Genomic DNA, 24,671 nt, shown 5'->3' on the forward strand with positions numbered 1-24,671 from the left:
AAAACTTTTAAAATGATTTCTTAAATAGATTAAACAACAAAATTTTGAAATACAAGTAATTATTTCCAAAAAGAACTTAAGCAAGACCATTAATAATATAAAATCAAAAATATTTTGGTTTTTCCTGATAAAACAAGCAACATATACCAAATTACCCCAGATAATCGACTTAAAAAACTGCGCAATAGTATTTCTAAATAATATTTCATAGTATTTTGCAAAACCCATGCGCAATAATATTTCATTAAAACCCCTAAAAACTTAAGAAATATTGTTAAAATATTGATGAAATAAATTTAGGAGCTAGAATTGAATCAGTTGCACCAGTACGAGCATTTGTACACTAAAGATTATAAGCTAAATTTTCTAAATAGACTTTCTTGTAGACTACTATTTCTTTCAAAAATTGAGCTAGCCCGTGTTGGTAAGAGGTCATCCATAAAGTATATATGCTTTTATTTCACACACACATTTTGCCATATGCTTTTTTGAGTACACTGCGCAATTTGTAGACCCCCTCTTCTCCTCCGAGCATACACACTTTATGGACAATCTCTAAAATTAAATTAGACAAAACAATACTAAATTTGCAGTAGTGGAAAAATACCACTGATGTCATAAATTGGTATTCTAAAATTAATAACAAAAATGAATGCACATTATACAAAAATATGTTGATAATTCTTCGCTATTAGTTTATTTTTAATAAAATAACCGAATTTTGAAAAATCTTTACAGAAATATATATACCAGGGTGTTTGCCAATATTTTAAGGTGGATTCCCTGATTTTTCCCTGAAATTTTCCTGATCTTCTACCTGTTTTCTTGATTAAATTTAAAATTACCCAAACTCAACTTCACAAAAATTGACCTAGATTTGTTTAGAAAAATGCTCTTCAATTGCAAAAACATAAACCATAATACAACCCACATTAAATGTATCAAGAGAAGTTCATAAAACTATCTGCCAAAAAATCTTTTATATTATGTGTACCATATACAACTTACTTAAGTTATGTAAGTTTGATGAAGAGCTATTTTCCCTGATTTCTCCCTGATTTTTCTAAAACTTAACTTAATTTCCCTGATAATCTTCTGATTTTTTTGCAGATATCTGAATTCCCTGACTTTTCTCTGTTTTCACTAACAAGCTTCTATATTTTATCAGCTTGAGTTTATTTATCCAACAAGTACCTATTTCAACAATTTATTGTATTTATAATTAAGTTTTATCTAAAATAATTTAACACAATCTGTGTTTATTCTGAACATCTGCTTATTTTTCTTTGTTTTTATTAGTTATCCTCCTTTATATAATAAGTTTTTTCAATAGAAGTGTTTCATATTTCTCTATGGGCTTTCATTGCTCAGTCTAGTACAAGCACCGCAGATTACCTGCATCAATTATAGCAAAAATACAATAAAAAGTCAATAAAAATGATTTGTAAGTATAAGTTTATAGCAAATATTTAAATAAGTATAATAAATAAATAAAGCAAATTATAATAAATAATAAAATAAGTTTATATCACAAATTTTGATTGGAAATCAAGAAATTTCTTGATTACTCCAAAAATTTATAAATGTCAAAAAATTATTGACAAAGTAAATATATCTAACCACCAAAAGGTCTTTTAAGGAGATCAATTATTGCTGAAATTAACTCCCCAACATCACATCTAAGCCAGTTTTTACACATAATTTTATCTCAAGTTGTAAAAAACAAAAAACATTTATTAAAGTAGATTGGGTGGGTGTCTAAATTGTATTTAGAAAACCATCTACTAAAGTACTTCTGCATAAATTTAATTACCAATAAGAAGTGGAATTATTTAAATGTAAAGATAATTATTGTAAAATATATAAATTCTATCTTCAATAAGTCAAAACATTTACAACATCAATTGGTACTATATTTTTTATATTTCTGGAGTTCAAAAATGAAAAAAATTTATATTATATAAAAATATCTTCATAACTAAAAAAAACGATACTTTTAATTGAAATCATGACTATTAGATAACAAGTTACTAATAGCTACAATCGATAATTATTTTCTATTTTAAAAAATTATACTTTTATTATTATGATAACAAAAATAGCACTTCTGATGATTTTTTAAAAGGCCTTTAAAGCTAAAAATATAAAACTTTAATTTAATTTATAGTATAGTGTAATTTTTTGCAAAGATTTAATTGAAAAAAAAAAAGATTTTTATTTGTTTATTTAATTAACAAACAATTTATACAAAATTTGTACAGGGGTTTATATGCACGCAGTATGTTTTGATAATAAACTAAAAAACCACATACCATTTTATTGCCCTCATTTTTTTCATAAGCTAAAACATTAGATGCAAACCGAGGATGATATTTTATTTCCATTGGTATAAAAGGCACAGAAACTCGTTGAAACGAAATAAACTCGTCATCTGACTGAAAAATGTATTGATGGAATTTAGATATCAATATATACTTTTTATTATCGGCACTGCTTGAAAAAAAATCAGTCACAACAGCTTGTGTTCCATTTGGAAGAATAAGATCTTTTGTTATATTTTCAAAAGTTTTACCATAATCTCGCGAGACATAAAAATAACTTGGTCTTAAACTGCTTAGCATAAAATCAGGATCAGTCATAAGAATGAGAATTGCTGAACTGTTGCTTCCTGACCAATGAACTTTAGCAATGTAATGATTATCATTGAATGAAAACTGTAAACAAATATTAAAATTATTTCATATGAAAATTACCAAAATGCGTCTATAAAAAAACTACATAAAAATATAACATACTGGGGTGCTTTGAGGAGACCCAAATTCTGCACTTCGTATAAAACGACGAAAACTCTTTGCAATGTAATTTTTTGATGGAGAATCGTACTCCTCGTTATCGTTAATTTTAATGTGAAACTTTTCACGATTGCCATTATTCCTTTGCAGCAAAGATGGATTAATAGAAAGATGATTTGCCTTTGATAAATCTACAGTTACTAACTCGTATACTATAATAAAAACTAAAAAGTATTTAACTCCTTTGTCCAAAACTTTGCTGATGTACGCCATTTTTATGTTTATTTATTAAATCACTTTGGTTCACTTTGGCCCTTGTTTTGAATACGTCATTGTTTTCTTCGACTCATGATTGAACTCCTCCGCCAAATATTTATTTACAAAAATAAATTATGTTTAATTCTCAACAGTGTTTAAAGATACTTCTAGATACCATTGTTTCTCAAACTATAATTTAAACTATCTCCGCATAAATTATAAAGAACATACTGCGATGGAGAGAACTACGATATAAATCAATAATGTATCATTTAATTTTCAAAAGTTATATATCGTATGCCTAAATTCATTGGATTTTAAACTTTTCTATTAAGGATTTTGTTATTTACATGTAAATTATATATACAATATAAAAATATAATTCTAAATCAATGAGTTTTAAAGTGAATAGTTCTTTAATAATTTACTGCGACGGGTGTTGATTTTGTTTCTTCTGAAATATAACGATTAAGTAAGATACTAAGATCAATAAACATTCACGGGGATTTTTCAGTTATAGACAAATCATCAGTAGCTTGCGTTCTTTTTCTAAACTTGCTGCGGGACATAAGCGTACATTAATAACAAAATCACAAAGTTTTGGATTTTAGTAATCATAACTTCATTGTTATATAATCCGATTTTGCTAAAGAATGTAAATGTAATTTTTTTTAAAAGAAATCTTTATCGACTGGAATATATATATAGGTCCTTTGCCTCTCCCCTGTTTTTCCTGGCTTTCTAAGTAACTTTTCGCTATAGTTAAATAGATGAGTGCGGAAATCATTTCAGTCACAAATTTCAAATTTTTTCGGAGAAAAAAATAACGTCAAATTTGTAAAATTTTTACACGCATTTAATGCACGTTCAAAAAATGTTTAAATATTTGCAAATTTAGAGGAATTATGACGTAAAAATTTTTAAATTGAGACTGAAGTGGTTTCTGCACTAAACAATTCAATAGAAAACAAATAAAAAAAATTTTTTAATTCAAATTGTGATGTAATGATGAGCTAATCAGAAACAGCCAGAAATATTTAGGAATTTTGTGAGTTTTAAACACGAAACTTAGGCTTTAAATGAGTTTTGTAAAATTGGGACGGATAACATTTGTAAAAAGTAAAGCTGTTTGTTAGCTTTATAATTGCAGAACAAAGATCTTATTCTGCGGGTCATCTTTCTATGTTAGCAGCGATACAACTAAAGAACTCGCATATTAATTACAGAAGCCGTCATTCACAACAAGTAATAGAAATGTTTTTTTTTTAAAAAAAATAACCTCTATTTTGAGAACTTGTTTACGTAAGTTTAAGCTTTATGTAAAGTAAGATGGTAAATGGACCAGTTATATAAACTTTATATTGAAACGGCTTTTATATTACGAAACGGGGGGGGGGGGGATCTTAATAAACAGAACAGTCTGAAATATAACTATAAAAATCTAATTAACAGGGAAATCTTGATAAACAAGAATATTAAAATATTTCAAAACATAAAACAGTCCGCAGTTTTTTTAAACATGTAAAAGGGTATAAGATTTTAGGCAACAGTTGGACACCTTTTTTTAAATAAAATTTTTTGTAAAGAATTTAAAAAAAAAAATTAACAATAAAATTCCATTGCTAAGGTGGTTACTCAAGAAACAACATTTTTTTTGGCCCTGTGAATTTAAATTACCAAAATTTTGGTCTATAAGCATGGCCTTAACTAAAAATATATTTTAAAGAGGCTAATTTTTTTTTGCCTTGATTACTTACTAGATTAAAATAGAGTACTGTTTTACCGTTAAAGTGAGACAAAAATATGCAAAATTTTAAAACATGATATCTACTGGTTGTAATATAGTAACAACATCAAATTTTCAACATAGCTTCAAGGTGATAGTAAAATTCATTTATCATATCAATTTTTTAATTGACTCATTTAGTCAAAAGTTATGCCTCTATTAGTAAAAAGTGTGTTTAAGACATTGCACTAATTTTATAAATGTTAAAAATTAAAAAGTTATAAAACTTAAAAAAGAAAAAGCCTTTGATGTATGGATATATATATACTTATTTCATCCATTCATTCTTAAGATATCATGTTTTAAAATCTTAAAAATCAGTTAAAATAATGAACATAAGAAAATCAAGTTTTTATCAAAAATAATATAAAAAATTTCTTTTAGATAAGTTAAAAACCACCAGCAACATAAGATTCGCGTTTTTCATTCTCATTTTTTTATCCATACAGTCTATTTTGATTTCTCGTAATTTTTTTATTTGTTTTTATAGATTGGACCGGATTGCTTTTCCAATCTTGGAATACGTTAACGATTTCGTGCAATAGATTATTATATTTATATAAAAAATTTCATATACCAGTAGCGTAGATAGAGTAGTAGAGAGGGTAATATGCGCACCTTGGTAATATGAGCATACCTAAAGATTTCTTAGATATAAGTAGTGAAGTTAAAGTTGCTTTGTATTTTTTAAATCAACTTTATGTGGTGATAACAGGAATCAGTGCAGTTAGCTTAAATTCATATGCAGCAATTAGCGGCTATTATCTAATTAAAACGTTGTTAAATTTTTCGCGTTGTTAAAATTATATTATCATGCATGAATAAATCTGTGGCGCGAAATTTTTGTGCTAAAATAATGAAATTAATTTTTTCATAAAGAAAAATATGTTAACTAAAAATCCAATTTATTTTTGTTTGAAAAAAATGCCTTGAAACATTTAGCTTTGACTTTATTTAAAGATGCCATTTTTGTGTAATATGAGCATGCTCAAATTACCAAGGGTTTTTCATCGAAATTACCTAGTTTAAATTGCTAAAAAAGCAGTGGTTTTATTTGCTTTTTAAATAAAAACAAAACATAGTAAAAGATTTTAATATTTTATCAATACTAAATATTTTTCTGTAATTTAAATTCAAAAAATTTGAACTTTTATCGTTCAAAGTTTTGAGTTAATATTTTTATAGTAGTATTGTAACAACAAAAAGTGGTTTAAAATTTGATCTTTTAATGATAAGTTTTAATGATATTTTTTTGAGCTATTTTAAAGTGCTCATATTACCAAGTGGTCTGGGTAGTATGAGCACTTTTGCTACTTTTTTAAAACCTCTGTGTTTTTAAGAAAAAATTTAGGGTGTCCAAATATATAAGTGGATCAAGAGTAGGGATCCCTAAAAATTGTTTATTCGCAAAAATTTTGGATCCAGCATAACTACTTTTGAAAATAATCTAGTTTTCGCTTAAGGTGCTCATATTACCCTAATCTATCCTATATACCAGTTTTTGCATCCATTTAAAAAAAACATGACACCCATTTAAAACAACCATGACATTCATTTAAAACAACCATGACATTCATTTAAAACATTGTGACAATCAATTATAACAATCGTGATTTTCAATTAAAACATTTAATGCATGCGCGATCTCAACATTATTCAAAAAAAGGATTCAGTTTGCACCGAGGATTACATTATTAGCATTTATAAAGAAAGCAGTTTTGTAAAGTTTTTTTTTGCATAAAAAACTTTTATATAAAAAATTAATAGTGTTTTTGAATACATTAAAAAAAAAAAAAAAACATATTTGTGGATCTGATATATTGGTATTCAAAATTAATTTTAGACAAAGACTATGTATTGTTATTTGTAAAATGACCAGGACTCCTACATTTTCAATAGATTAATATTATCTCAAAGGGAAAAATCGTTAAATACTTTTTGAGGCTGAATTGAATTTTAATATATATTTTTATTTTTTTTATTCAACTGTTTAAAATTATTTAAAATTTTATTTTATTTAAAATTAAATGTTTACTTTCCAATTAATGTCCAGGTATGTCCTCTGACCTAACAAACGCTTCGAAAAAGCTTTCGCGGTGTGTGTAATAGTTCTATAAGTTAACATTAGAAATAGAAAAGCGTGCCTCACGCATTCTTGTAATTAGTTTATTTCTTCCAGCTGGGGTCGTATTTTTTCGCACGTTATTCTTAAGATTAAAAAAATCTCTTCACGTGGATTCAAGAATGGTGAATATGATGGCAAATATTTTATTTGAATGTTCTGAGCCCTTATCACGACATTATGATGGATTCTGACATTAACCATCACCAGGGTGAATTCTTCCTCTGTCCCCAAAACTCGTACAACTTCATCAATACATTTTTGAAACAAAACTGTGTTGACTGACACACTGACAGCTTTGCAGTGAATAATATTTAAAAAATGACGCCCAATATTATCGAAACGTTACGCTGCCTAGCGGGTTTGGTGTTACTCCTCTTCTTGCCCATAAATGACTGCGAAACATGTGTAAATTAAATGAATTTTCACCAATAAAAACAGTATTTTGATAGCGATGAGTTGGCGAGATTGAAGTATATCACCTAATAAATTCAATTCGAAGATTTTTTACATCATTGCCGTTTCTTCTTTCTTAAATTGGTCGAGTAATTTTATATGTGTATCCAAGATTGGTCAACCATCTCCAGACAGTTGTAATCAATTTACATTTAAATTTAAAGCATATTTAATTTCAATTATAGTTGTCGTTGTATTATCGTTTGTAAGCTTTTTATTTCTCCGTCTAATCTCTTCATTATAAATAACGTGACGAACGCCACCTTTAGAACGAGGAAGTGTTGAATTCGTTCGATCGTAAAATTAATTGTATTGTGTTTCGATTAACTCCTGTTAACAATGGAGCTTCAGTTGAGTTTTTCCTTGATCAACAACTAGATTTACAACAAGATCTCGCATGTTTTGGGAAACGGAATTTCACGGCATGAAGATTCAGATTAAGTTTTTCGTGGCAATGAAGTTTCAGAGTGAATTTTTCTTTGATTAACGACCAATCTCAAAACTAATTTTCGCGTAATTTGGCAAACAGAATTTTGCTGCATGTTGTAATAAAAATGTAATATGTACATGCGCTAAATGTTTTAATAGGAAATCATGGTTGTTTTAATTATCATCATGCATGTTTTAATTGAACGTCGTGGTTGTTTTGCCAATACAGTATGTGTATTTAAAAGTTATCTAGCAAACAGGAAACAGTACATCTCGTTTAATGATAGTAAAACGGATTTAGCGACAATTTTCTGCGGCGTCCCACAAGGATTAATTTTAGGGCCCCTTTTATTCCTCATTTATATAAATGACTTCATGAAAAGAGACTCATCCCATTAAATCTTCCAATTTTAGTTGTAAATAACTCTTGTATAATAAGAGAGCGTTCATTGTTATTTCTTGGTGTTGTTATTGATGAAAATGTGAGTTGGAAGGAGCACATAAATATAATTCAAAATAAAATTTCGAAAAATATTGGTCTACTTTACAAAGCTAAGCAGTTATTAAATCAAACCTGTTTAAAATGCATTTATTTTTCATTTATTCATAGCTACCTACGTTATGCAAACGTTGCCTGGTGTAGCACTAACGTAACTAAAATAAATAAACTATTAATTAAACAAAAGCATGCTTTAAGAATTATTGGAAGTGTAGATCGTTTCTCACACACTAAACCTCTATTCATTAAATTTAATATTCTCAACGTTTTTCAACTAAATCTTTATCAAATTCTTATTTTTATGTTCAAAGTTAATAAAAAAATAGCACCTATTTTATTGAACTCTTTTTTGGAAAAAATATATCATCTATACCCAACACGATTTTTAGAAAACAATTATGTTCAACCTAAAACCTGTTACTCTGTTACTAAGTTCTCAATTGCTAACAGAGGTCCTAAACTATGGAACATGCTATTAAATAATGAGTTAAAAACTATTTCTTCTATTAAACAATTTAAAAACAAACTTAAGCAAAAGCTTTTAATAAATGACAACGAATTAAAATTTTTCTGAAGCCTTTGATTGGGAGTAATCACGTTTGTCTATTTCTTTATAAATATGGTTTAAATATATATTCTATATACATTTCAATTTGTACATTATGACGTTGCTTTTTATCTGATATAATAAACTTTACATATATAAAAGACACATTATGATACTAAAAATGTTTTTAAAAATGTTTTTTTTGTTTGTTTGTTTGTTTGTTTGTTGTTCGTGTATTATCTGTTATTTTATGATTTAAATTCAAAAGGTTTATAAATCTAAAACCAGTTAGGAAAAAAATAATTTAATTAAAATAATTAACTAAAAAATCTTCGTATACTTTTGGATATATTACACTGTAAAATAGCGTAAAATGTTTTTTAGTTTTTATTTATCGTTATTTTATTTTAACGCAACGTTTTGTTTAACGTTTATTTAACGAGTTACTTTGTTTTGTATTTTTATTATTGACATTTTTATTTAAAGGGGCTTGGTGATAAGACAGAACTTGTCTTCTTCTTGCCCCAGCCATGTATTTATATATTTGTATTGCATAAACTAGTAAACTTTTCTTATCGGCGAAATACATAATAATAAATAATAATAAATAAATAAGTATGAAAAATATGCACCGGGTTTTGCATCCATTTAAAACAAAAATGCATCCATTTAAATTTGAAATAAATTCCATGAACTTAAAATAAATTAATATAGTATTAATAAAAAGTTATTTTAAATAAATAAGTATATAAAAAAACCTTTTGTTTTTTTGAACACTACAGAATGTTGAGATTGCGCATGCGTTAAATGTTTCATATGAAAATCACGATTGTTTTAATCGATGGTCACGATGCACAGTGGGCCAGTAGGTGGACAAAATGGGAAAAATTTTAGTTGTCTAATCTTGAAAACTTATTTAATTTTAGTATCTACATATATTAGGAGAAATCTATTGATAATTTATTTATATTAAATCCCTTAGTTACCAGGACTCTAAGCATTTGAATATTGAGATAAAATAAAAAAATAAAAAAATTATAAATAAGTAATTAACGGTGACATCAACGTTGTGTTATATTTCAATTACATCTACGTTTTTGAAACAAAAAATTAGTACATGTTATTCTAGAGTATTTAGAGATAAGAAAAACCAATGTCTGAAATAAATTTGTCATAGCATGTTATCTCAGTTATACTTTGAAAATCACAGATTAAAAAAAAAATTTCTTAAGAAACTTATTTTTTTGCCGCACAATAACTAATAATTACCACAATTTGCCATGTGTTGTCTTATATTTATTTGAGCTATATGATGTTTCAATCGAGTTTTAATTGATTGCTCGTCCCCTTAAATCCCCGTTCAGATTTTATGTATGTTTTAACTTGGTTGGTACTAAATTTTGCATAGCAACAACTCATTTTTACATTAACGTTGTTTTAACAGTATTTTACTTGCGCTAAATACACAATATTGGGGGTATGTATTAAAATGAGATTCAGAATTCTTATGAGGTTAACGTTTTTTGGTTACTATGGATACCTTACTTTGCATAACATAGCAACAACATATTTTCGGTAGTTGTTAGTAATTTAATTACTAACACTGACAGTAATTTAATTACTTTTAATTTTAATTACTAACACTTGTAGTAACTTAATTACTAACAAGTATTAGTAGTCCAGGCGGCATATATATTATAACATTTTACTTTTAAATACATAAATTTGCTGATTTTAAAGACGTTGATTTTAGACATGCTGTTCAACGATTTGTTTACTTGTATAAAAAAAAGTGGAAATCTGCAAACTATACTGTGAAAAATTTTGAAAAGAAGTTTGTGAACTGGCTTAATGAATATTTAATTGTCAGAAAAAAAGACAATGAACCAACTGCAAGTAGACGTGGTCGAAAACCAGTTGCATTTGATAATAGTTCTAATAAAACTAAAAAATGGCGTGTATCTTGTTTAATTGAATCTCATTCATCCAATGAATTATTTTTTGCTGCTAATAAAAAATTTAGAGATGAATCTGTTGTTATTGCTGCCAAGAATGTTTTAAATATATCAAATACAGATAAAGCAACTAAATATTCAGCAGACGAAGCACTGGCTTTAATAATTGATGCAAGTCTGACAAAAGCTTCCTATCAATTGATTAGAAGCGGAGCCTTGGAGAAAGAATATAACATCTACCCCGCTTACAATGATGTCAGAGATGCAAAATTGAAATGTTATCCTGCAAACATAACAGAGGAGGACTATTCAGCTTCAGTTCCTTTAAAAGATTTAATGACTCATACTTTGCAAAGAATCTGTGCAGTTCAGGAACCTGTGCTAAGGCACTTGATATTGAACGACAAAGCAATAAAAACAATGACACTAACGTGTAAGGCTGGTTTTGATGGTGCGACTGGCCAAAGCATTTATAAACAAGTTTTATCAGAACCCGACATTAACAGAGATTTAAAGCGTGAAGAATCATTATTTATTACTTGTCTTGTCCCATTGGATTTGACTGGATTTAACAACAGCAACGAAAAGGTGCCTATTTGGAGAAATCAAAAGTCGTCCTCCACAGCCTATTGTAGACCCATAAGATTTGCATACAAAATGGAATCCAAGGAATCTGTGATTGAAGAAGATCAGTACATTAAAAGTGAGATAGAAAGCTTGGGTATGATTTTATTAGAGGTTTGCGGATCTTCTATTGAAGTGAGTTGTATTATTGAACTTACAATGATTGATGGGAAGGTTCAAAAAATATTATCTGAAAAAAATAACTCATACCAATGCTGTTCAGTGTGTGGTGTCTCTCCAAAAAATATGAATAGTCTTGATATCCTTAATATAGATTATACTAACAGAGAGTTCAAATATGGTCTTTCCAGTCTTCATGCATGGATTCGATTTTTTGAGATGTTATTGCACATTGCATATAAAAAAGAAACAAGAAAGTGGCAAGCAAGATCTAAAGAACACAAAGAAAAGGCATCTGTAGCTAAACAAAAGATTCAGACTGTTTTTATGAACAAAATGGGACTTGTTGTTGATTTCCCTAAAAGTGGTGGTTCTGGAACAAGTAATGATGGCAATACCTCAAGGCGTGCTTTTGCAGCATATGAACAAACAGCTGAAATTCTGGGTATTGACCAAAACCTTATATTCAGATTTTACATGATCTTGGTAACGCTCTCTTCAGGATATGAAATAGACTGCTTAAAGTTCAAGGATTATTGTTTTGACACTTTTAGACTATATGTGTCCCTTTATCCATGGTATTACATGGCTCAATCAGTTCACAAAGTATTGATACATGGACATGACATAATTTAAAAGCCTTACATTACCCATCGGACTTATGTCAGAGGAAGCTCAAGAGGCTAGAAATAAAGACTTTAAATCTTATCGCGAAAATTTCAGCCGAAAAACATCCAGAAAAGCAACAAATACTGATCTTATCAATAGACTCCTAGTTTCCAGTGATCCTGTTATTTCATCATTGCGTAAATCAACATCACACCAAACAAATCATAAAGCATTTCCTTCAGATGTTTTACAATTACTTAAACAATCTTCAAACGATATTATTGTTTTATAATTTTTTGATGTAATTTAAAATTGATAACGTTTTCTTGCACTATTTTTTGCTTTTATTATTCCTAAAACATTATTTACCTAAATACTCAATTTTTATTCAATATAGGTGGGTCAAAAATTCGATAAGATATTCAAATATCAATTTACCACTTTGTAACTAAGGAAAGTATCCGGTAACTAAGCAATATAAGTATCCATAACAACTAAATTTAAAAAATTATCACTTTTGTAAGAAGTGTGATCTCATATTGGTACTCATGCCAAATTTAGTGAATATAGCACTTATAAAATATCTGCAGATAACAAAAGTAGGTTGTTGCTAAGCAAAATAAAGGTATCCATAGCAACGAAATAAAAAAATATTACCTTCATAAAAAGCGCAGACATCATATTAGTACTCATACTAATTTTAGTGAATATAGCTCTAATATTAAATTAGTTATGAATTTTGTCCAGTAAAAGTGCATTCTGGCCCACTGTGCGATGTTTTAAATGAATGTCATGGTTGTTTTAAATGAATGTCATGTTTGTTTTAAATGGATGCAAAAACCGGTAAAAAGAAACAGAAGGTTTTACATAAATTGAATATATATAATCCATATATCATTTTAAGAGGATAAAGTTCTGCTAAAGAGACACTATTTTAAAAAATTTCTTTCTTGGACAACCACCTTAACTGTTGTTTTAAAACAACAAACTTTTAACGATAAAATTTTCTCAACATTTTGAATGGCTGCAGGAAATAAAATTAACAACAAATAAAGTTAATCATAAGTGATTCTGAATTAAAGATGGGTAGCTCTTTGGATGTCACAAGGTTTACCTTAAGAGGTAGCATTACTATTTTTCCTATAATTGTTGTTTATTGAAAATTATAGAGTAAAACCGGGTCAGACCGCACACCTTATAATTCCGCACGCTGATCGAAATTATCAAATAAAAACTAAACGGATATGGCTATAAAAAAATAAAAACAGATTCGAATACATAAATCATCAATCATAAAATACATCTCCTCTATTCGAATTGATATAAATTTATATGTCAATTCAACTCCATTTTTTTCTTTTTTTATACATTGCGAACAAAATAACGCTTGAACCGAAACTGATATAAAAATAATTTTAGCACAATCTTGTTGGAAATTTAATTTTAATTCTGATAGTATAACCTTTATGCAGCTAGAACAAAAAGTTAAATAAAAAATCAAAAAAGTCAAAAAAAACTATTTTTTCTGATAAAACCGCACATTTGATTAATTACTTAGTTTAGTTTTTCGCCAGTGATTAAGCGCCTATCTTTATCTAATTAACTTAGGGTGGAATGCAAGAAGCAAACTGGAGTCAAGTTCGACTTGAACTTTACTTTGTAACCAATAGCGGCAGAGTATTTTTTGAGGGGAAACCCCATACTCTGCTGCTATTGGTTACAATGTAAAGTTCAAGTCGAACTTGACTCAAGTTCGCTTCTTACACTTTACGGTAAAATGTAAGAAAACCGGAATTAAACCGGAATTAACTCTTAGCGTAAAATTTTTACCCTAAGAGTTAATTCCGGTTTAATTCAAAATAAATTGTTATTTGTTAAAAAAATCACCTCTTACTCATTAAAAACCAACTATTATATTATTTCTTAATATAATCATCACTCACTCAATTTTTTTTTTTTTTTTTTTTGCGATGTAAATTTATTAAAGTCGTAAAGCATAATATAAATACAAATAGCAGGGGCAAGAAGAAGACATAATTGGTCTTATCACCAAGCCCCTTAGTCTATACCGTAAATATAAGACAATAAAAATTAAAAAAAACGCAACACTATATATAAAACGTTTTTCTAAAGACTTAATAGAATAAAAATCATCGGTCCTAAAGTCCTACTTTAACTTTTTGTTTTTGTGTTGGTTAAGAAAAATTAAAAAAAAGAAAAAAAAGAATTTGTACAAAGAAACTATGTTACTAAAAAGCAAGCAAGTAAATACGCATAATCCTGAAGCTTTCCTTTTACACCAGCATGTACCTTTAAATATGTGAATAATTCTTATAAACCATAATTATATATATATATATATTAGGGCATGCCAAAAAAAAAATTTTTGGTCGCGCTTTAAAAACCTATTCTATACATAAAAATAAGCAAAAATATGAATTTTCATTGTTCTATCTCAATTCTAGGTGCCAAGAAGATGAAATCAAGATTTTACGAAAATACGCAAAGTATGATGAAATTACATGAAGGATGGCAAAATAACAAGATTGCACCATTTTGTGTTTAGTTTAAGATTACAATCACTACTTGACATATCTATTATAAACTGTTAATAATTTTTTATAGCTTAATAGTTAAAAATAGTTAAAATAACATTAACTTTTTCAAAAGAAATGGGTCCAAAAAAGAAGAAAAATGTCCATGTAAGTGAAAGTGTCAGACGACCATTATATCTGTTAACTAACCCAATTTCACAGCTACCAAATACACAGCTTCCAACCAATAGTAGTATTTTAAGATATTATCAATATTTAATTTCAAGTAAAAAGAAAAGATTTATTAAAACACAAATTAACATGGCCTGTAAGAAGCAAAAAGGAACAAGGAACTTGGTGTGCAAAAGTAAGACATAACTGTAAAACATAAACATTTTTATTCCTAGATTAAAGAGGACTAAATAATTATTTTTTCAGGTGCAATAAATGTTAAATAAATAAAATATTTTTTAAAAATCTAAATTAGGTAGAGATTTTTGTGACCTTGAGACGCAATCAGACTGCTTGATTATACAAATAGTCAACATTTGGACCAAAGCAGGATTTCAAGCATACATCATTTCAGAATATTCAATTCTTGACAAACTTCAAGCTCTACACAAGAAGTATCAACTTTTGAAAAAACGTGTTACCCTGAAAGATACCAAAGATACTAGAGAAAATGTTAAGAATGAATTCATTTCAACAATGGAACGTGTTTGACATAGGCAAAGATAACAATGTTTGACATAGGCAAAGGCAAAACAATGTTTGACATAGGCAAAGATAACTTAGAGCAACTGATGAGAAGTGACAAAATAACACCAAGAACACAAGCTGCTATTGAAGAAGACCTAAATTTCTATCTAGGCCAGCAAACAGACAGGTAAGAGTATCAATTATATTGTAGCCTTTTTGTAAATTTCTCTATATTAATCAAATTGTTAGTAGCGCAGCTACTTTATGTAGGGCTTTCAGTCTGTCTGTCTTTCAGCTATCCATCTGTCTGTCCATCAGAGTAAGTTATTGCATTCTAATGTTATACATTTTTGTTTTAGGAAGTGGTTTATTTCTAAGCCAGATAAAGAGCTAGCTACCATCATTGAGAAACGACTAGAAAGGTATAAAAGACAAGAACAAATGAGAATGAAGTACCTAGAGGAGAAAGAAAGATGTAAATCAGCTCCCCCACCACTTGATGAAAGTGATGAAAACTTGAGCCAACTAAGAAAAGGTAAAACAAGTGTCATAATTACTTTAAAACTGTTAAAAAACTTACTTCTTAAAAATGAAATCCTAACTTATTTATGTAAATATTTTAGATACAAGTCTGGTCCAGCCAATTTGGATATGTTTGACTCAACTTTGACAGATCCAGATTTTGCTGTAGAAGAAGACTCATTCGAAGGTAGTGATGATGACTTTGAATATGGTGCTGCTCATAATAAAACCCCAAAAGTCTTACCTAAAGGCTCAATGCAAGTAAATAAAAAGATTACAAGAGAAGAATTGATGGCAGTAACTACACCTATTTGTGCTAGAGGGTTAATCAGCATTGAATTACAAACCTGGCTGTTGTCGTCTGTTGTTAATTATCTGGGAGGAGATGTTAATCAGATGGGCATTTCAAAATCTAGTATTTCAAGAGAAAGAGCGAAAGTAATTGAACATCAAGGTAATTTTTAAAGAGACACCTAAAGAAAAAGTCTCTTATGCCAACTTTTTGCCAGTCAAAATTAAGTTTTTTTTTTCAAATCAAAAAGTTTTTCTTCAGATGCCATATTTCTTATCCCTGATTTTCTAATGTAAGTCTATTATAAATGAAAGTTATGATTAAAATCTTACTATACCTTTAAAGAGTGGAATATTTACCTAAAAATAAACCATCATAACAATAATATATTGTGTTAAAAATGATCTTTATTTAGGCAATACCATCAGAGAAAATTACAGAGAGACAATGGCTGGAAAACATCTTGTTCTCCACTTTGATGGCAAGCTGTTAAAACATTTAGATGAAAATACCTTGCAATCTGTTGTAAGAGAAATTTTTTCAGCAACACTCTTGGTACCTTGCCCCAAAGGTTGCTGTGTTAATACTGGCAGATCCAGATTTTGAAGAGAAGCTTGCAGTTCTAGACAAGCTGTTGACCTTTGAGGTACCAGATATCAACACTATTCCCAATGGTAAACCTGATGCTGTCCTAGTTTTACCAACCTCTGAGGTAACAGAGTTGATTACAGAGGAAAGTTGGGCTCTTTTCATTGTTCTAGGCATACAGGACGAAATTCCTACCTGGAAAACAGGTTTAGCTGCTGGAAAGCTGGAGGAAAATGATTCCTATATATCATTTTGTGAGTTTGTAAAATCTCTAAATGTTACAAATGACCCAGCAGAGCGGAATATCAATCTTATACAAAGATATATCAGTAGCACATTAAAGGAGGACAAAAAACAAGATATACTGCTAATTGTCAGAGAGCACAGGGCATTAACATCATTAGAAGCTGACCAAAGTGCACTGGCCAAATTGTAAAATATCTGTTATAGTAACAATATTAGATTTTAAACTAAAAAATACCTTTCCTAACTTTTTATTTCTTCATTTTCAAAAAGAATATTTTTTTTCAGAAAAAAACAACGATTTCTCGTATTTGCGTAAAAACCTAAAATCATCTTCCAGCACTAAATATGGTCCTAGAGAGTTCAAATTTGGTTTATATACTTCTTTTTATGTATAGAACAGGTATTTATACCGCGATCTTTCATTTTCTGAAAATCGTGATATTTTGGCATGGCCTAATATATATATATATATGTATATATATATATATATATATATATATATATATATATATATATATATATATATATATATATATATATATATATATATATATATATATATGTATATATATATATATATATATTTTTTTTCAACCTCATTAAAACTTCAGAAAAAGCTGAGCTCTACGTCGATCATTTGTAGTTTTTGCTTTAATTTATTCTTAAACTCATTTAGCATAGAAATTGTTTTAAGTTCATTAGTTAATATTTTATTCCATAATTTCGGCCCTCTAGTAGAAATTGAAAATTCGGTTGCCGCAAAATAACTTTTGGGTTGAATATAACTGTTATTTGAAAATCTGGTGAGATATCTATTCTGATTTATTTTGAATAATGGGTAAAATATTTTAGGAGATATATTTTTATTAATTTTGAACATAAATATAAGAACTTGATAGACATTTAATTGATAAACATTCATTATATTTAAATTAACAAATAATGCTTGGGAGTGTGTATAACGGCCCACATTGGAAATGATTCTGATTGCATGCTTTTGTTTATTAAATAGTTTTTTTATTTTATTTTTATTTGTACTGCACCAAGCAATATTTGCATAATTAAGATAACAATGAATGAACGAGAAATATAAAAGCTTTAATCAAGTTGGATTTAAAAAAGGCTTAGCTCTGCATAGCAGGCCTATGTTCCTTCAGATTGTATTTTCGAGATATTGTATGTGATCTCTCCACGTCACATTTTCATCAAGAAGCACGCCGAGAAATTTTAAAGTGGTTTCTTATTTTATGTCCTGATTGGCAATACAAAGTTTTGGAAGTTTCAAGGGAATTTTATCTCGGTCATGAAAACGATGGAAAAAAGTATATTTTGTTTTGGTTACATTTAGAGATAATTTGTTTGCATTAAACCATTCAGTAAGATTTAGTAGCTCTTTGTTTACTGACTTAAACAGAATATTTATATCATTATGTGCATAAAATAGATTTGTGTCATCTGCAAATAAAATTGTATCTAGTTCAGTACAAGCTTTGCTTAAATCATTAATAAAAATGAGAAATAGGAGTGGCCCTAATATAGATCCATGAGGAACCCCACATGTTATGTTCATATTGGTTGTTTTACCTTCATTATAAGAAATGTATTGTTTTCTATTTGACAAATAGCTTTTAAACCACGCAATATTTATATGTTTAATACCATAGTTTTCTAATTTTGTTAATAAAATGTAATGATCGACAGTGTCAAAAGCCTTACTGAGATCAATAAATACACCTAATGTATATTTATTTTCATCAAATGATTTAAAAATATCATGAACAAGATGAACAATAGCCTGATCAGTAGAGTGGCTCTTTTTAAACCCAAATTGCTTACTATAGAGAATATTGTTTAAATCTAAAAAGTAATACAATCTTTTATACATAATGTGTTCTAATAACTTTGAAAAGCATGATAGTATGGAGATAGGCCTGTAATTGGAGACACTAGTCTCATCTCCTGATTTTAGTATAGGTATTACCCTTGCAATTTTAAGTTTATCGGGAAAGATTCCTTGGTTTAAAGAGAGCGTAAATATATGCAAAAGCGGAATTTTTTAATAAGGCATTGATTTAATTACTACATTACTGCTTACATCATCAACTCCATTACCTTTATTTGGTTTAAGTAAGTACATGGCATCTAGCAATTCTGTTTCTGTTAGCATATTATTGTCCATTATATTATTATTAGAGTTTAGGTATGATTTGAAGCAAGTTTTACTTTTATTTATTTTTGATGCTAAACTTGGACCTGTGCTAACAAATGCATGGTTAAACGAATTAGCAATTATTGTGTCGTTAATAATTTCACAGTCATTTATAATTAGTTTTTTTGGTAAACAACTAATACTCATATCTTTTTTACCTATAACCTCTTTTATTATGTTCTAAGTTTTTTGTATATCATTTTTGTATTTTAGCAATTGGCTACTATAGTAAAATTTTTTTGAGCGCTTTACAATCGTCACAAAAAGGCGATTATAGCTTTTATAGTTTGTTTCATTTTTAAAAGTTCTTTTTTTAATGAACTTCTCGTACAATCGTTGCTTTTTTTTCGAAGATTTTATGATTCCGGGTGTTATCCAGGGATTTTGTAGAGTTTTAGTTTTAATAAATTTAGTTGTTATTGGGAATGCTTTATTGTAGTGACATTCAAATATATGATAAAATTTATCATAAGCTTCATTAACAATTTTTGTTTTCAAAACGGATTCCCAGTTTGTTGTCGATAAAAGGCTAATAAATGTCACAAGAGAAGCGTCCTTAATTACTCGTTTTTTAGTTTTTACTTTTTTAGAAGGTTGATTTAACGATTTTTGTGCTGTTATAAAAACCGGAAAATGATCAGATATGTCTGTAATAAATATTCCAGTTTTAATTTTTATGTTTTTGAAATTATTAATTATAATTTGATCAATTGAAGTAGCTGTATTTTTTGTAATTCTATTAGGTTTATTTATAGCAGGAATAAATCCATTTTGAAACATAATATTGAAAAAAGTTCTGACGTCTTTGTTTTTGTTGTATTCAAGTAAATCTAAATTCAGATCGCCTACGAAGTAAACGTATTTGCCACATAATTTTTCGCTTATAATTAAGCTTTTAATTTGTTTGTTAAATGCTTCTTTATTACCAGAAGGCGGTCTGTATATGACGTGTACAACTGCGTTCTTGCAAGTTTTGTTTACAACTTCTATTGATAACAATTCAAAATCATGCGTAACAGCAAAATAATTTTTGCGTAGTTTAAAATCTAAGGAGTTGTGGATAAAAATGCATAATCCTCCGCCTGTTTTTTCAGTCTCTAATTTGATGCAAAACTTTATAATTATTAAGTTGAAAATTAGAATTGTTTTCAATTTTTTTTATCGCGGCACCATGTTTCGGTTAGACATATAATTTGAAAGTTAATTTTGACACTGAATAAAAATTGCTTAAATTTCTCAAATTTTTTTTGGAAGCTCCTTATATTAAGGAGTAGGATAGATAATGCAGTTAAGTTTATGTCAGCAGTAATACATGAGATATCTGAACTATAGTAATAAGGACTTATATTTAATAATCCCTCCTCATCATTATAAAATTTAATATCTGTATCTGATTGATTTTTTAACGGTATATATTTGTTTATTAGGAAAGGTTCAAGATTATTTATGTCAATATTATTCAAAGCGCTATTATCAAAATTATTCCTAAATAATCGATTAGTTTCCATTTTAAAAATATAAATTTAAGATAACAAATATAAATAAAAATAAAAAAATAATAATTACTATTCCTTTCGAATCCACTCTCGAACGATTAGTTTATCGTAAGATATTACTGCAAACTTGCCAAGCTCTCGTTCCTTTTTCATTCGCTCTTTTAGATCTTTTCTTATTAATATTGTTTCTGCGCAGTAATCTTCATTAACGTAGATTTTTTTTCCTTTTAATTTTTGGACGTTTTTTAAAATAGCAACTTTATCTTTATAATTTAGAAGTTTTATAACAACTGTTCTAATCTTTTTCGAGTCTCTAATCCCAGTCCTATGGGCCCGTTCAATTTTTATATTTTTCAATCCAAGTAAATCTTCGAAGAATTTTTGCACTTTTAATTCAGTCTCATTCCAATTTTCATTTTCACTTTCTTTTAATCCGTCAATTCTCAAGTTATTTCTTCTTGAGCGGTCTTCTATTTCTCTAAGTTTACTCTTTATTTTTGTGATCTCACTATTATCTTTAATCTTGTTATTAATTTCTTTTGTTTTTTTCTTCAGTAGTTCTAATTTACCTGAGATAATATCATCGTTTGCTTGAATGAATTTCTGCATTTCACTGAATTCAGTTACTAACAACGTCACGGATTTATTTGTTAATTCAAGGTCGTTTGTAATGGCGATTATTTTATTTGAGTTATCAATATTATCTTTATCATTCTTATCAAGTCGTTCAGTAATAATTTTCATATTTGCAGCTGTTATGGAAGCAAATATTTTTTCGTGCTCTTTTAATAATTTTCTAGTTTCGTTTAGGATGTCGATTTTTTGCTTTTCAAGCATTTCAGAGAATAATTTTTCGATACAATTTATATCCATAACAAGAATTTGAACGATACCAAGAAAATAGAAGAAAAAAGTTTTTAATAATATTAAAAATAACAACAAAAATAAAAAAAAGTTTCAGCTAAAAATTGATTTTTAATTCAATTTAACTCAAGATATTTAATTCAAGATATTTTAATTCAATTTAACTCGCTCACTTTAACAGGTCAACTAAAAAAACAAAGGCATACAAGGAAGACAATAAACGAGCCGCATTAACTGATATGAAAGAAAATAAAACATCACTGAGAAAAGCTGTATTCAAATATGGCGTTCCAGTCTTAACGCTCAAAGATTGCAAAAAAACAACAATAAAGGCTTCTATGGCTCAGGTGCAACAACGGTACCCTCTGATGAAACAGAAAGATTGATGGTGCATGCGTTTCAATTACTTGGTGACTGGGGTTAAGGTTTAAATCGAAATGAAATCCTAGAATTTGTATGTGGCTACCTTAAATGCGAAGATCAATTGCACTTATTCAAAAATTGCAAGCCCGGTAAGGACTGGTTTTATGCCTTTATGAAGAGATGGTCAAAAGAAATTTCAACAAGAAAAGCGGATAACTTAGCATCTAAAAAAGTCGCTTCTTGTAAGCCAGAAATAATTGATCGTTATTTTGAATGCGTTGCCATGCAATATCAACAGACTGATATAACTTCTAGGTCGCATATTTGGAATTGTGATGAAACAGGTAAATCGGGTGATCAAGGCAAAGCACCAAATATTCAATTTCAAAATCAGGTTGGATGGAGCACGATACTTTTATTGAATGGCTGTAAGAAGTATATACACCCGAAACTGAGCAAATTGGTGGTATTCAAATTTTAGTATTAGACAGGCATACAACTCACATAACTTTGAAAGCGGTGTTGCTGAGCAAAAAACACGATATAATCTTGATTTGTCTACCAGAGCATTCTTCACATATTCTACAACTGTTGGATAGAGGTGTCTATTGTCATATCAAACAAGCATGGAAAAATGTTCTTACAAAGTATTACAAAGACTCAAAATGTAAGAATTTAGATAAACACAATTTTCCACCGTTGCTCAAACTGCTGTACAGAGTGGTAAATGTTTTGCATTCAATCGCTGGTTTCTAGAACACTGGCTTATTTCCACTTAACAAAAATAACATAAATCATAAGGCATTAGCAATCACACAAACGTTTAATCCACCTTCATTAAATTTAGCAACCTCTGCAGCACCGACACCATCTTGCTCAGACATAGTTTCATTATCTTCAATAGCTACCGCAAAACCTACTCCAACAACACACCGATTACAATCTTTCTCAACTACACCAACTTCAAGATTTGATAGGCATCAAGCATGTGTTGAGCGTTGCAAAAACAGTACCGAGATAGAGTTGAAGCAGTTTTTTCAAGTCAAAAATCAATCGCATGTTAAGAAATCAAAGCAACATGTCAAAACTTGGCGGAAAATATATTACCGAAGAAAATGTGATCGAGTTCCTCAAACAAAAAGATGAAGAAAAAGAAACAAAGAAAGCCGTGAAAGTTGCTAAACTTAACGCACAGTGTAGACTCTCTATGTCAAATACTCAAACCCCTGAGCATAACAATGCTGAGCAATCTCAGCAAAACAATAATGAAGAACAAGTACCAGCAGCCAAACGATTAAAAGTTGCAAAATGTAAAAAGTGTAGAGTACGGTTATACACAGAAATGTTGCAATGGGAGAATTCGTTGTGTCGGGAACAATTGTGCAAAGAAACATGTTAACCACAGAAATATGTTGTTGGAACTAAATTTTTTTGTTGCAAAAAATTGCAAAAACGTATATTTATATTATCTTATGTAGTTTTTTATAACCAATCTTACAAAAAAAAAAATAAAAAAAGTTATTTAATTTTTGTTGATAAGTGTGCGGTTCGACCCGGTTTTACTCTACTTATTTATTGTTTTTATATTTTAAGTATCATATAATGACTGAATCTTACTTATACATTTTTAAGGTTTTTATATTTTAAGTATCATATAATGACTGAATCAATGCATATACATTTTTAAGGTTTTTATATTTTAAGTATCATATAATGACTGAATCAATGCATATACATTTTTAAGGTTTTTATATTTTAAGTATCATATAATGACTAAATCAATGCATATACATTTTTAAGGTTTTTATATTTTAAGTATCATATAATGACTGAATCAATGCATATACATTTTTAAGGTTTTTATATTTTAAGTATCATATAATGACTGAATCAATGCATATACATTTTTAAGGTTTTTATATTTTAAGTATCATATAATGACTGAATCAAAGCATATACATTTTTAAGGTTTTTATATTTTAAGTATCATATAATGACTGAATCAATGCTTACTTATACATTTTTAAGGTTTTTATATTTTAAGTATCATATAATGACTGAATCAATGCATATACATTTTTAAGGTTTTTATATTTTAAGTATCATATAATGACTGAATCAATGCATATACATTTTTAAGGTTTTTATATTTTAAGTATCATATAATGACTGAATCAATGCATATACATTTTTAAGGTTTTTATATTTTAAGTATCATATAATGACTGAATCAATGCTTACTTATACATTTTTAAGGTTTTTATATTTTAGAAATCTTTTGTATGATCTTTTTTTTTTGCCACAAAAAATACGCGCTATCCATAACATATATAATCACAGTGTATTAATAGGGATATGAGCAGTTGAGTAAACATAAATCGACTGAGGATAATATATACTACAAATGATGCTTGTAGATATTTTATAAGCTGGAAACGTAAAAAAGAAATCTCGTCGAAACAATTAAACGTTTCGACTGTCGACTAAATTGACTAATACATTTTTGAAATGTATCTGTCGACTAAATCGACTGATACATTTTCGACTAAATTGACTAAAAGTCGATGACTAAATTGACTAAAAGTTGATTTAGTCATATAAAATGTAGAAATGTAATTCAGAAATTTTAATAAGAATAAGATTAGAAGAACTTTTGTTCGC

The 24,671-nt window shown here is 28.3% G+C and overlaps 2 protein-coding genes across 3 annotated transcripts in view; both read right to left on the reverse strand.

The window, feature by feature from the left end:
- Positions 1 to 3,828, reverse strand: part of LOC100198483 (sortilin-related receptor) — a 94,468-nt gene extending 90,640 nt beyond the window's left edge. Inside the window, exons 1-2 of one of the 2 annotated variants that reach the window (XM_065787753.1) lie at positions 2,796 to 3,828; positions 2,313 to 2,714 (exon numbers count right to left, since the gene is read on the reverse strand). In XM_065787753.1, coding sequence (XP_065643825.1) covers positions 2,313 to 2,714; positions 2,796 to 3,065 — 672 coding nt within the window. In that variant the 5' untranslated portion in view covers positions 3,066 to 3,828. The remainder of the gene's footprint in view (positions 1 to 2,312; positions 2,715 to 2,795) is intronic. The other variant, XM_065787754.1, reaches the window with a different exon arrangement.
- LOC136075231 (uncharacterized) lies at positions 3,122 to 23,169 on the reverse strand. Its single transcript, XM_065787755.1, has 2 exons — positions 20,854 to 23,169; positions 3,122 to 3,239 (listed from the first exon to the last, which is right to left on the reverse strand). Exons 1-2 carry the CDS (start codon positions 21,654 to 21,656, stop codon positions 3,218 to 3,220), a joined length of 825 nt encoding a protein of 274 aa, XP_065643827.1. The 5' UTR covers positions 21,657 to 23,169; the 3' UTR covers positions 3,122 to 3,217.
- Between the last annotated feature and the right edge of the window lie 1,502 nt (positions 23,170 to 24,671).

Source organism: Hydra vulgaris, chromosome 01, assembly GCF_038396675.1.
Source record: "Hydra vulgaris chromosome 01, alternate assembly HydraT2T_AEP".
Taxonomy (NCBI): Eukaryota; Metazoa; Cnidaria; class Hydrozoa; order Anthoathecata; family Hydridae; genus Hydra; species Hydra vulgaris.

Excerpts from the sequence above, each read along its gene's own strand:
- LOC136075231 (XM_065787755.1), bottom strand. The coding sequence starts at position 21,656 with ATGGATATAAATTGTATCGAAAAATTATTCTCTGAAATGCTTGAAAAG. Across the intron at positions 3,240-20,853 it reads GAGTGGATTCGAAAGGAATA|TTTGAGAAACAATGGTATCT; the intron begins GTAATTATTATT and ends TTTAAATTATAG.